Raw genomic sequence first — 13,993 nt, 5'->3', positions numbered from 1 at the left:
GTATCATATTTTAATATTACTAGGCATGCTTTTCAAATTGAGTTTTCGATGAAAAACAATGTAGAATTAATTGGTATTTATATTATATAACATTTATCAAATGTTTAATCGAAACTGATTTACCATGTAAAATTTACAAGAACATCTTAAAATACATGGGTTGGAGATAACATAATATCACAATAAAAATGACAAATAAATAAGACCCCAACAAGGGAGAAAAAATAAGAAAAAGAATTAAATTACTCTAAATTATGCAGACAAATATAGCAAATATGTTGATAATTCCAATTGTAATTCACCCACAAACAAATGAGATTCGATAATTACATAATTATATTAATATTTTAATAAATTAAATAATATATTAATTTGAAAAATAAAATAAAAATAATGAAATAAATAATAATAATTTACGTAAAACGATATAAATACCCAAATATTCAGTAAGATTTAACCTCATAATTTCAAACTTTTCATGAAACCTCAACTTAACTATTAGAGTAAAATATAATTAATCATACCCAAACGTATAAAATGAGATAAGCAATATCATCGGTAGACGAAAAGAAAAAGAAAAGAATTTATACTAAAATAATTTTATTTTTTTCCTCCAAATCACACATAATTTCATATACGTTTAAATTTGAACTCAAAATCTCTTATTTCAATTACTAAATAGATCTTTAGGGGTAAAGAAGTAGAGAAAAAGGTATTTCTACTATTTACCAACATTTGACTCACCACAACAAGACTGACCTTATTTTATCCAATTCTTCTCATGGGAATCTACGAAATCGTCGGGTCATCGTGTCATCATTGTCCGAAAGCCGAGAGGCCGTAACTCTTATCTTCAAAACCGTAAAACCCCCAAAAATTAACACGCAAAAGGGAGTAGGTTTTTGGGGCAAAACGAAGACGACATGTAAGTAGTAGATGAACTGAAGCAATTCATTCACCGGGGGGAAAAGAAAAAAAGAAAGAAAAAAGAGAGAAAAGTAGTAGATGAAGAGCCTTGTCTTCAAGTGTCGTGCATGCATTTTGTGCACCTGTTCCCCCTTTTGCATTTTTGTGCACTCACGCTTTCTCTCTCCCCTCCAACCCCCTTTCTCTCTCTAAACATATAGGTACAAGTACATGTATCTATACATGCAAACACGCATCCCCTGTCTGTGTTTTCTTCTGTTCGATTTGATTTAATTTTGGTCTTGGTTCTGGCAAGAAACACCACCGCCGGCCACCGACCGCCGTTTCTTGCCCTCTTGCTTTCTTGGCTTTGTCTTTTAGTCTGGGATTGAATTCAAGATTTCTAGTCTATGCTTTGAACAATTGGGCACATGGGTTTTCTTTTTGAATGAAGATGCTCACATGCGGACGTTGCATTTGGTAGATTTAAACAAGGTGAGTTGAAAGATGACTTCTTTTTGTTGTTATTTTTTCAGTTTGGGATATGGAGTAGTTTTCTTTTTTTCCTTGGATCTTTTGTGTTGAAATCATGTTGAATTTTAATTTTTGATCTGGGTCAACTAGATTTCGTTGATGGGTTTTTAGGGTTTTTGATTTTGATGTCTTCTATTTTGGGTTTAATAGGGATTTTGAGTTGAAGATTTGAATTTTCGAGAAATGGGGTCGAAGAATTGCATGAATGAGGCGTGCCGTGGAACGACAACGTCTGAGTGGAAGAAAGGTTGGAGCTTGAAATCGGGAGGATTTGCTACGCTATGTTACACCTGCGGGTAATTTCTTGCATTCAATTTTTTAGCCCTCTTTGAATTGAGATTACGGTCCATCACATTTGATTTTCAGCTTTGTAAGGGGTAGTTTGTGGATGTGCAAGTGGTTCCCATAATACCAACCGGGTGGACATTTTTTGGTTGTGTTATCATGTGGAACTTATTTGTTAAAATTTGGATATTTTCTATATTTAGGATTCTTTCTGTTCTAAATTTTCAGCAAAGAGGTCCCAGTATCCAATTTTTCTTCTATGTTGAACACTTAAATGATAATTGTGGAATTAGGATGGCAGAAGTCAAAGGATTTTTTTTTACTGATGAACTTGTATGATTGGTCTAAGAACATTTCATGCGTTTACGTCGATATATGTATCCTAGTCAAAGCTTAAAGTTTTCAATCTATAAACGTTAGTGCTGTATCTAAATTCTTGTGCTTGTTTCTTCTGTTAGACCAGAACAATAGGGGAGTTGCAAACTTCCGAGAAAGTCAAGTATGACTCTGTAGAAGAACTGAAAATTTTCGTTTTGATTAAAAGAAATAAAAGGGGAACTATTGAGCACCATAGTTTTTCCATTCTTCGACATGATAGAGTAGAGTCTCTTTTCAGTTGATGCATTTAAGTATTCATAAATTTTAAAAGACTTTCTAAATTACTGTCAGGTGTTCTTGGGGCTGATAGCTGTGTATTGCATGACAATGTGTTCATATGTTTTCTTAATAACTTGGATATAGAACTTCAGTGAAAGTATTTTCTACTCATTCTTTGGTTGATTTACTTGTTATGCCATCTGCATCTTCTGCTTGTTCTTGGTTTGACATGCCTAAATGTGGATTTCAGATCTGCCTATGAAAATTCACTTTTCTGTGAAACATTCCACTCAGAGGACTCTGGTTGGAGGGAATGCAGAATATGTGGAAAGGTAAAAAGAATCTTTTATACATCTTTCTCTTATACTGGTTTGGTTTTATCTAACCATTTAATATCTTGTGGCAGAGAATCCACTGTGGATGCATTGCTTCGAGATATCTGCATGAATACTTGGATTTTGGAGGTATTGGGTGCATAAGTTGTGCAAAGCGTTTGGAAATTCACGCCGTGCAATCAATTCAGGTTTATTGGCCAATCAAATTGCAAGAATGCTGTACTTTTATTATGATTTATTGCAGTTTTCAATTGTTTTCTTTTTCATTCTTTTAGTTAAATTGATGTTTATATGCTTGAAACTTGATTGACTAGAATATGATGGGAACTATCATTCCATTTGTTTGTCTTTCACTATTTCTGGCAATTTTGGTGATGACATTTTATAAATTTTTTCATCCTCTGTTCATGCAATATAATTCTCAGTTATCAGCAGTTGAATGATTATCAACTCCCGTTTGAATTTCTTTTCTCTAAGTTTCATCTCTTTCTGTCCTCATGGATGTTAAGTCTAAGCTTGTCTCTGTGGTGTATGATTCATGTCTTCCTAATAAACCACTTATGTGGTGCTTTTCTATTATCTTTTGGTTGGTTGTTGGAAGTTCACTGATTTTAAGTCCTTTCTCTTTACATTACATATGTTCCAATTATCTTTGAGATTATCTTCAAAACCCATATATAAGTTATTCATTGATTGCTTAACAACATCTTGCTTATATGGTTATCTGGTTCTTGAATTATTCTTTCAGATTCCTGGTGATACTCCTAATGGCACATTTGCCACAAATGCTATTAGAGATGTTCGTCCTGTTGTTGAGAATCAAATTGATGATGACAAATTTAGTACTGAGAGGCTATTGCAGTTGACCAAAGCTATAGGGTCCAATGATGTAAGTTCAGCCCTTGAGCAACTTAAACCAGAAGAATCCATGTTTAAAACTAGGCAAAGCAGCAAACGCCTTCTAAATCTCGCACAACAATGTTCATCATCCGCTTTGTTCAAAACAGACAACAGCAGACCAAAGGAAGGGATTAAGGATATCTATGAATCTCTACCTCAGCCGTCTCTAAATTTCTCTTTGACTACGCCTTTAGGTAGTCCAAGCTCTGGTCTGCCTTTTCCTGGTGCAGTTGTTGAAGGAAGCGAGCAAAGCAAAGGTTCTTTCCAACAGGGTCAAAGAACACGTCATGTTCTGCCCAAACCCCCAAAACCTAGCCCAACAGCAGTGTCTGAGACAAATAAAGGAACTGGTTCACAAACACGTGTTGCTAGGCCTCCTGCTGAAGGACGGGGCCGCAATCAGTTGCTTCCTCGTTACTGGCCAAAGATCACAGACCAGGAATTGCAGCAATTATCTGGAGAGTATCCATAGTAAATGTTTCTATTTTATTCTTCTGAATCAATATGTTTCGTAGATTTTATGATTCTGAACCTGCCTCTAGATATCCTTTTGATTTGCTAGGATTTGCCTTAACTCTCTGTCTCTAGTTTAAAATCCACTATCGTACCATTGTTTGAGAAAATCCTGAGTGCCAGTGATGCTGGCAGAATTGGTCGCCTGGTCCTCCCCAAAGCTTGTGCTGAAGTAAGCTTTTAGTTTTGCTTTGCACAATGTTTCACAAACTATAAGTGGAAAAACTTTATTATTTTGTTCTTTTCCTTTTATTCGTACACCAAAACTATTGTACATATAATATGCAGGCGTACTTTCCCCCCATTAATCAATCAGAAGGTATACCAATAAGGATTCAGGACATAAAGGGAAAAGAGTGGACATTTCAGTTCAGATTTTGGCCTAATAATAACAGCCGGATGTATGTATTGGAAGGTGTGACCCCTTGCATCCAGAATATGCAAGTACAAGCTGGTGACACAGGTACATTGTTCTTAATTTATGTGGTGATTATCTAATGGTTTTAGCGATGATAAAGGTTTCTCAGATTTGACTTGCAATTTCTACGTGGACTTGTTATCCATTTTATCCTGTAATTCTGCATTTGGTCGGATCACTTTATTTACTGTGTATCAGCACCATGTGGAATGTTGAAATTGGAGAATACCCTACTGGACAGGGCGCATATTTCATCTGATTGTTGACAGATATAGGACACCAGTTATAACTCTTATTACCACTTGTTTGATAGTTGCTAGGTAGACCGTAATGAGTATTCTCTCTCACCTCCTGGCATTGTTTGAATATTTTCAAGAGAACAACTTTTTGTTTACCTTGTTTTTCTTTGTGTCCTTTTAGCTTTGTGGCATGGGCTAGAATTACACAATTAGCAGTGATTTGACATGCATTACGCTGTTGCCACTTTTCTTCTCTTTGTGGTCTAATTGTCTCTCCCTCCTAATATTTCTCTCGTTTCTTTTTAAATGACATTATCGCCTTTAACTACTTAAAGGATGACCAGTTGTTCATTTGTCACTTATTAATAATATCATAAAGTAATAAGAAGTTCTTATTGATCAAATAAATGAATCAATAAATATTTCTTGCTTTACATCTTTAAAACTAAGCAAATGGATGGAATGTGGGAAATCCACTAGTGAAAATTAGTTCTCTTTCCTTCTATGTATTCTGTAATTGCGCGATGGAGACTAATCCTCCTGTTATCATGCATTCTTCATCTTTGGGTAGTGACATTTAGTCGCATAGATCCTGGTGGTCAACTTGTCATTGGCTGTCGGAAGGCCACAAACAGCACGGATGTGCAGGTAAGACATGTTAGCATTGCTTTATCATTCTTTTGTGAATCCTTTTCCTTGTAACTTCTCTCAATTATGTTAAATAGCTGATGTACGTTTTCTGGCAAACAAGTAGGAGGCCCAAACACCATCCGTTGTAAATGGTGATTCTCCTGGGGAAACATCCTTTTCTGGTGTCACTGACGATCCACTTTCAGTAAGTTGCTACTGGCTCATTGGCTCTATTCCTCGGTCTATTATCATCTCTCTTCTAATTGAGTTACTCCATTTTGCCATTTAATGATAAGAACGGAGGTAGAACATCTGATGATTCACTTCAGCGACATATGCCCATCTCGGAGAAGAAAAAGGCGAGAAACATAAAAAACAAGAGGCTTCTCATGCCCAGTGATGATGCGATGGAGCTCAGAATTACGTGGGAAGAAGCACAAGAGTTGCTTCGTCCATCTCCAACTGCTGAACCAAATGTTGTCATGGTTGAGGACCATGAATTTGAAGAATTTGAAGTAAGTCAGTTTCATTCAGTAATCTTCATTTTCTTAGAAAATGTTCTTCCTGTTCATTCGTTTTTATGCCCTGGTTAGTACTACTATTAGGGCAAAGTGGCATTTCCTTTCTGCATTTTCATATTATTAGTGGTTGTTTATATCCTGATTATTGTTATTAATATTCTTTTTTTTTTTCTTTGGTTTAGGAACCTCCAATATTTGGGAAAAGGACAATTTTCACTTCCCGACCTTCTGGGTAAGAATTACCATATTTTATCTCATAAAGTTTATCAATGACTTGTAGGACATAATTCAAACTGGAATCTGTTCGACTGTAGTTTTTTATGCATTCAGTAAGGTCTTTGTGTATTCATAATCTGCTGCTCAGGAATCTTGTGCCTAAGCTTAGTTTTATTCTCAGACATACTAATTTTTAAAGTCCTAATTTTGTTATTGCTCGAAGACGAAAGCACCATCAACTAGTATATTATGAATCAGGTTTAGAGGGCTAAATAATGGTGTAAGTGTAGAATCCTCTAACCAGATAACTTTAGCACTAGGCCCATTTTCCTTTGGGCTATGGACCTTTTTGCATGATGTTTTCAATGTTGTAATAGTTGTTAAAAGTTGAAGAAAGATTTGCAATTGACTCGGACTTGTCTCAAGCTTCTTAATATTGCGAAAATGAGATTTATGCAATGATTACTTCAAGTGGTTGATGTTTTATGCTGGGGCCATATATCTATGACTAACTATTTATTAGGTTTAAATTGCTCCATCATTTGCTTACAATATCTGGTAATCTTATCAGGGAGCAGGAGCAACTGGCTCAATGTGATAGTTGCTCAAAATGGCGGAGATTGCCTGTGCATGCTCTTCTTTCTGCAAAGTGGACATGTTCAGATAATATATGGGACTCGAAAAGGTCAAGTTTCATAATCATTTAGTTTCCTTGCTCCAGAAGTAGTGCATTAATTGAAATTTTTGTTATGTAGTTACTCCCCTGGTGATACAGACTTGAATATTTCTGTAAAAGTAACTTCTGGTCAAGCCCTCAATGAACAAAGATCAAGCGTACGCTTGTGCAAAGAAAGAAGTGAACTTAAAAATAACTTCACCATGTTATGGATAAGTATAAAGAAATCTTGCCTTTAGGAACTAAATCGAAGTAGATGACAGGACAGTTTGCAGCAATCAATTACATTATAGTATAATAATACAGATAGAATAATGTTGAGAAATGAACTGAATAACTACTGGTACTCATGAGTTTCTTTGCTTAAGGCCTCAGGGTAACTCTTAATTCATGATAACCGAAAAAGATTAAATGATTCAGTCCAATGCTAAAGCCTTTTCTGCAAAAGCTTATTCCTTTTAGGGAAGTGCTAATCTTTAGATGAAGTTGGAGAAGGGGCTAAGAACAAACAATTGAGATTGTTTACATAAGGTGCTAGAAAGTGGAAATAAGTTGAAATTGAGCATTAGGTCAAGCAGCTACAGCTGTAACTTAAAACTACATTTTCCTGTTTGAATGCAGATATTCCCCTTGAACTTGGAAAGTGACTTAGTTTGGGGAATATTGACAATGTAATCTTTAATTAATATGATCAAATGCTTCAATGGTATTTTTATGTTGATCATGTAAGAAAAACATGCACATATGAACAATGATTTGTGTGTTTTAACAATATATGTAAACTCTAGATATATGTGGATGATATATCTATACTATTTATGAAGAACAATTTTCTGCTTGAATAGTAATACGAAAATACGAAATATTTATGAATCAGTTGTCTATACTTTTTATGAAGCCTTAGCATGCTTGTGTTTAAATCTGGTATACCAAATGTGATATGACTTAACTAACCTTTTCGTATGAAAAAGCTTTGTGGGAGTTAGATCGGTTAAGTAGTAAAATCCCTCCTTAAACTAAAACCCTTTGCTCCCAATTTCAATCCATGTATAGTAGTAAATTGCGGTCTTGATAACCAATTTCGGAGCAACTGAACATTTTCACTTTGACCCTAATTCTAAGAGAACTCTCTTCACCTTTCTTCTTCCTCATGAAACTGAGATGCCAATTACCTACTGAAGCATTTTCTATCATTAGATCAAGTAACTTCAGTCTACATTTCCTTTACAATTGTATTGCATTGGTCAATCCCTTCAACAAGTGGCACTGATGAACAAGAAGGCAGATTATTTTCTTCAACTTCCACTCTCTAGAATTTTCGGTTTGAATTGATTGTTTGTGATAGAGTGAAATTAGTACAACTTTCTATGCATCATTGACTGAGTAAACAATGAGAAAGTTGCCTGATTAGATCACAAATTGATTGTTTGTGATAGAGTGAAATGGCTTAGCACCACTTTCTATGCTTCATAATTGACTGAACAAAAAATGAAAAAGTTGCCTGATTAAATCATTGGCATCATTCTTTTGTTTTACTTCACCCTATTGCATAACTAAAATTCTTCTATTGTCTTTGTTTCATTCCTTCAATTTCATTTCTGTTTGAATTCCATTGTTACTAGAAACTTACTTTTCGTTTTTAACTACATTGCATGGTTCAAATGCATTGACTAGGGCACTGTGCCCTACTGCTAGTAACATGAAAAATATTAAGGGATATTTACATCTATACACCCCTTGAACTGTGGTCTATTTGTTACACCCATGAGAAACACGAGAAACATGTCAACCCTGCTAGGAACATGAAAAATATTAAGGGAAAATTACATCTACACTCCTGAAGTATGGTCTATTTACTACCTACCGTTGGTTTTTGGCTACCATGGGTGGTTTCCTTAATTAAGCAAAAGACAGTGGTGGTTTGTGTAAATAGATAATAAATAAGGGGGGTATATGTAATTATCCCAAATATTAATTATATAACTTTTGAATATCAATAAAAATGAATTAAAGAGTGGTTATTGTGCATGTTGTACATATTATATATAAACTAATAACAGGAGATACTCATAACATCATACATATGCATGTGATTGTATCACTTGTGTATGTATCTTCACCCATGGAATACATATATATTACTACACGCACAAGGATACTACAAAATCAATAAGGGCATAGTTGGAAAAAGAAACTTTGACTTATTCATCATAGTGCCATGCATCTCAAGAAGCACCTGCATAGCCTCTGGCTTTTACATGCTTAAGAGAAATAGTTTTAAAAATAGGGAAACAACACAGGGCACCCTAAGTGCTTCATTTCCAGATAAGTTGAAAGCCCTTTCTCAATTCTGGCAAAAGATATATTTTGGAAAAATAAATTAATAAAATCTTCCCAAATATTACTAGGAAACGACAAATATACTATTTGATTTCAAGGAATTGGAACCTCAGAAGTTCTTCTAGTCAAATTGGTAGGTTTTTCATCAATTCCAAAAGGATGAATTTAGTTCATGTGATCCAAACATACTGTGATCAGAATAGCTAGGAAAGCTGTAATAGCTATTGCAGCTTGAGAAGTGGTGTCTGGTATAGTTCACACAAACTTTGGTAGCCTGCTGAATTTGTATAGTGAAATCCTTCTGTATGGTGTGGTAAAAATGCTGTGGCATTTACTAACAGTTGCCAAAGAAAGAGAAGTTTTACTTACATATTCTTTGATGATTTCGTCCAGGTCATCATGTGCTGCTCCAGAGGATATAAATCCACGGGATTTGGAATCTTTCATAAGTATTTACAAGGGTATGAACCACAATCTCATCTACTGAAAGCTCTCTCACCCACAAGCACTGACAAATTCAATCACAGTATCACCTCATGCACAAACTACCAAGTGTACCATTGTCTGCTCGTGTCCTTTTATAAGTATAGAGTGTACGCCAGTTAGTGTTTGTCTGCATGATTTTAAATGAACATGTATGCCCTGTTAACTAACTCCCTTGGTCATACGCATTATATCTGATGTGAGATGATTAATGGATGGTTCATATATGGTTTAATATCTTATTATTTCAAGAAAAATCAATTGGCATGTCTTATGTTAGTTCTTCACTTCCAATGCACATTTTATATTCGTCTTGGCTTCCACAAATTTAAGTATGCTGTGTAAGCTGTTTACTTGTCAAATTTATCTGGTTTGTATTCAAGTCTGATCTCTTTCCCTTGAAATAATTAGGGAACACAATTATATTGGTTGGAGATATAAGGCCATTTCTGTATTAGATTCTTTTTCCAGTGCTTTTTCTTTTTTGTGCTGAGAATCCCATTATTATGGAAAACAATCGCCTTAAGTGCCCAAATCCACCAGCCGCATTAAACATGCATTTTGACTTCTTACATATTGCTGGTTAGCAGAACATCAAACGGGGCAAGATGACATAATAAGACTACCTTAGGTTCTAACCAAGCATTAAAAAATGTTTCAACACGTTATTCGACATATCATCTGAGCCATGTATACCAAAATATGAGCTCTCGTCTCAAGTACCACGTTCTCTTTGTTCTTGTTCTCACCTTCATAGGTTGCTGAATAAGTCCAGTATATATTTATCTTACTCTTTTCTGTAAGACTTGCAAGAAACAGATAAAATAAGAACAGGTCTCCGTTAAGATTTATACATGTTGAATGAGTTAGATGGTTGGTATGTGTGTTCTAAGATGATGAAAACGCGTTATCTGTTTTATTTGAACCAACTTTTGTGAATTTTTGGTGTTTGTAATTCATTCGGGAATATTAAGAAATTTAGAATAAAATACTGGTACTCCTTTTGACTAGTTGCAATTAGCCTGATTAGCTGTCAAATTTTCTATCAATATGGAACTTCAAGAATGTGAACAGATGGATTTTGAATTGCTTTAGATGTTCTAGAACCACCTTAAATAAGAAGTCTTGTTTCTGTGTGAACTTAGTTTGACTCATTCTCAATAGTTCAACAATTAGAAGAAAAGATCATTAGACAGGATAAGAGCTAAGGTCACTTCGTTCCTCATGTCTCATAGTAAGCTTCATCTTAATTCTGGCTTGTGAAAATAACTTGTGTTTGGATAGTTCTTGAGGTACAATTAGTCATCGCCTGACTGCTGCTAATTGGGTCCAAGGTTGGGGAAGCGAGAGTGGATAAAGAGAGCAAAGTATATGAATATATCATTTCCCTCCGGGCATGGATAGATTCTCTGGAGCAGGGAGTCACCCTGTGGCAATGGTCCCAAGGGAAAAGCCTGGGGGGTGGCACCTTCAGTTTCCTGCTTTTACATAATGAAATTGATGGAACAAAAACAGTCGATTCTAGGTCTAAGAGTTTGTCAAACATTACCTGTGTGTGTCTCTTGTCAAAAAAATTATCTGGTTGGTTTGTCATTTGTGCTGGTGATTCTTTGTGTTCACTTAGCAAAGAATCAATATTCATACAACTGCCAATATCTTGTGCTTTTTCCAGATTCTAAGAAGCGAAAAATTTCAGACAACAAGGTGCCGAGAGAAGGTGAGCCTTCTGGCCTAGATGCCTTGGCAACTGCTGCAGTTCTAGGAGACAACATAAGCGACATAGCAGAGTCGTCAGTTGGTGCCACCACAAGACATCCTCGGCATCGTCCTGGCTGCACTTGCATTGTCTGCATCCAGCCCCCAAGTGGAAAGGGGAAGCACGAGCCCATGTGCAAGTGCAACGTATGTTTGACCGTAAGACGACGCTTCAAGACACTGATGATGCGTAAGAAAAAACGGCAATCGGAACGTGAGGCTGAGCTTGCGCAGGGGAAGGACAAGGCTTCTGTCAAAGTTGGTCTAGAGAGGGAAGATATTGCCGGACATGCTCTGCTGAATATGAGTCATCATACAGACAACGAAAGAAACCAGAATGGAAATCAAACCGAGTTGGAAGAGACGAACAAGGGACAGTTGGACTTGAACTGCGATCCTCACCGCGAAGACGACATTCTTGCAGAAGCCGCTGGAATGAGCTTGACGACGTTAATGAATGCTGCTACCTTACCTCTGGATATGTATCTGGGGCAGAATGGGGTACCAGTTACAGGACCCTGCTTGGTCTCAAGAACTGCAGGCGAGAATGAAGAAAATGCAGCTGATGAAGGCTTTACATCTGGACGTGTGGATCAGGAGAACAATCGCGAAGACGGGTGAGATTGAGACCCTTCTCACCAGATTGAGATTTTTTGTGCCTTTTCTTTTGTCTTGAAACCACAGGTTTACCTTGTCGAATTACATAAATATATATACATATATATATGTATCTTTTGTGACCACATTGTAATGTTTCGCATCCCAGGCTATGTTTTTCCTTGTAGCTTGTGTCGTTCACCAAAGTGGAAGGGATTTGTGTTCACTTTCCATCCACATTAGCGGATGAAGCAACTGCAGTCTGTCTTGATAGTTTATTGTTCCAAACTGCTAAACATTTCATAATGCAAGTGGAGTGGTTTTGCTATTCTTTTGACTTCACCCCTTTCTATGCTGCTTACTGCCGATTCAGTAGGCTCTCTCTCACTATCACTCTCTCTGTCAGTGCGCCACATATGCTCGTCTATGTTTATGTGGCTACAACTCCCTATATTCACTATTTTGACTGTTTGATGCCCTTTTTGCCATAGGACCAAAAATTGGGAACCAATCAAGACTACATACATTTTGCCCCTATTTGCGAAATTCATAATCTTTAGCAAGTATTCTTTTTTATTGGATATATCTATTCAATCTCATTTCATTCAATCAAACCTGAAAAGCATTTTAGAACAATTCAAAGAGTTTTTGCAAAATTAATATTATGTCTTTTACTAAGAGAGTTTTAAAATATTTTTTGATTCGTCATTTGTCAAAGTTTGTAGAGCTGCTACCTAGAAATTACAAGTTATTATGTGTTGGAGATAAATCACCATTACCGTCAGCACCAGAGCGGGGCAGTAATTGTTTTAAAGATAAGGAGTTTAACTCGACTTTCTTGTATACGACTCCTACATATTTCTCATTTGTCGCAGCAATATCTTCCCCATGTAATAACAACTTGCAGCAATAATGAAAATTATTAAAGCTTTTTTTTGTTTTTAAATTTACTTTGACTTGAAAAGAGTATATGAAGTCTCGTACTTGTCCTAACGTTGATAAACTAATCTACAGCCGAATGGGAACTCTTAGAGAAAAACCAAACACAAACCGAAAGTGTGAAAGAAAGGGTTCAATTCAATATTACCTTTTTATTTTATCTTTATGTGTTTTTCAAAATAAAACAATTTCCTTCGTTTTTTAAAATACATGAAGATAGACTGTTATTTTTTTCATAAATGAATAATTTATTCATTTTCAATATCACAATTTCCGTAAAAAAAATCCAACAAGGAACAAAAAAAACATAATCATAAACCTAACAACACGGTATTTGTCACAAAAACGTGTATAATATACATTCCATGAATGCCTCAACTTTGGAGGGCAATTAAAATGATAGGCGTGGTTTGTAAATGACGCCTAATCCACAACAAACAATTCAACTCTGTTCAATTGGTTGTTTTCTGTATAAATATTTTCAGGGAAATGAGTTCTGATAGCGGGATTCGGATTTCGTTTGATAGGGTTCCGATAAATTTTACATATAATATTTTAGAAACGCCACTCGTAAACTTTTGACTATAATTTGATCCTTTTAGAATTAAAATGTCATTTAAACCAAATTTCGGTTCAGACATCTTTAGTATTTTTGTTGATGTCGCGAAATTTTGAACTAAAAATTATTGAGGACAGAAAAACGAAAAACGATCATATATGCCAATATCACAGAGCCAGTTCGAAAACACGAAGAAGAAAGACAAAATGCGTGCTAGATGCTATTATCTATTTTTTAGGTTTTGGGGAAATTAATTAATATTTTTTCTTTTCTCTTTCTGTCAAAAAAATATAAGCTACTTAATAACTTTGGGTTAATGCAATTTATCCATTGTGATATGTGAAACGAGCGAAACCTCTCTTGTAATTTTTTTTTTTAGCAAATTATCCCCTTGTATTTCAAAAAATGAAGCAAATTACCTTCTATCAATTGTTTTGGATAGAGGGTAATTTGCTTAAATTTTAAAAAACACAGTGGTACGTAATTTGCTATTTTACTTTTACATGGAGTTTTTTGCTCATTTTTCATATCACATGAGAGTAAATTACAC

The 13,993-nt window shown here is 35.4% G+C and overlaps 1 protein-coding gene across 2 annotated transcripts; it reads left to right on the top strand.

The window, feature by feature from the left end:
• Nucleotides 1-872: 872 nt before the first annotated feature.
• Nucleotides 873-12,273, top strand: LOC105163856 (B3 domain-containing transcription repressor VAL1). Of its 2 annotated transcripts, none has more exons than XM_088881609.1 (14): nt 873-1,401; nt 1,591-1,736; nt 2,573-2,654; nt 2,729-2,845; nt 3,406-4,019; nt 4,146-4,242; nt 4,359-4,533; nt 5,299-5,375; nt 5,482-5,562; nt 5,654-5,872; nt 6,061-6,110; nt 6,666-6,779; nt 9,504-9,571; nt 11,290-12,273. In XM_088881609.1, the coding sequence occupies exons 2-14, from the start codon at nt 1,624-1,626 to the stop codon at nt 11,967-11,969; spliced, it is 2,487 nt and encodes an 828-aa protein (XP_088737735.1). In that variant the 5' UTR covers nt 873-1,401; nt 1,591-1,623; the 3' UTR covers nt 11,970-12,273. The 2 variants fall into 2 exon arrangements, with proteins under 2 accessions (XP_088737735.1, XP_011080654.3); XM_011082352.3 differs by having other exon boundaries at nt 874-1,401; nt 11,266-12,273.
• The last annotated feature ends 1,720 nt before the right edge of the window (nt 12,274-13,993 follow it).

This window comes from Sesamum indicum, linkage group LG6 (genome assembly GCF_026168435.1).
Source record: "Sesamum indicum cultivar Baizhima isolate 11 linkage group LG6, ASM2616843v1, whole genome shotgun sequence".
NCBI classification, from domain to species: Eukaryota; Viridiplantae; Streptophyta; class Magnoliopsida; order Lamiales; family Pedaliaceae; genus Sesamum; species Sesamum indicum.
Note: the sequence above shows the minus strand (reverse complement) of the source record. Positions and strands in the feature narration are given on the sequence as shown.

What these genes read in the sequence shown, in the direction of transcription:
- LOC105163856 (XM_011082352.3), top strand. Translation starts at nt 1,624, where the DNA reads ATGGGGTCGAAGAATTGCATGAATGAGGCGTGCCGTGGAACGACAACG. An exon ending in ACGCTATGTTACACCTGCGG is followed by an intron (nt 1,737 to 2,572) that starts GTAATTTCTTGC and finishes TGTGGATTTCAG; the next exon opens with ATCTGCCTATGAAAATTCAC. An exon ending in ACGCCGTGCAATCAATTCAG is followed by an intron (nt 2,846 to 3,405) that starts GTTTATTGGCCA and finishes TTATTCTTTCAG; the next exon opens with ATTCCTGGTGATACTCCTAA.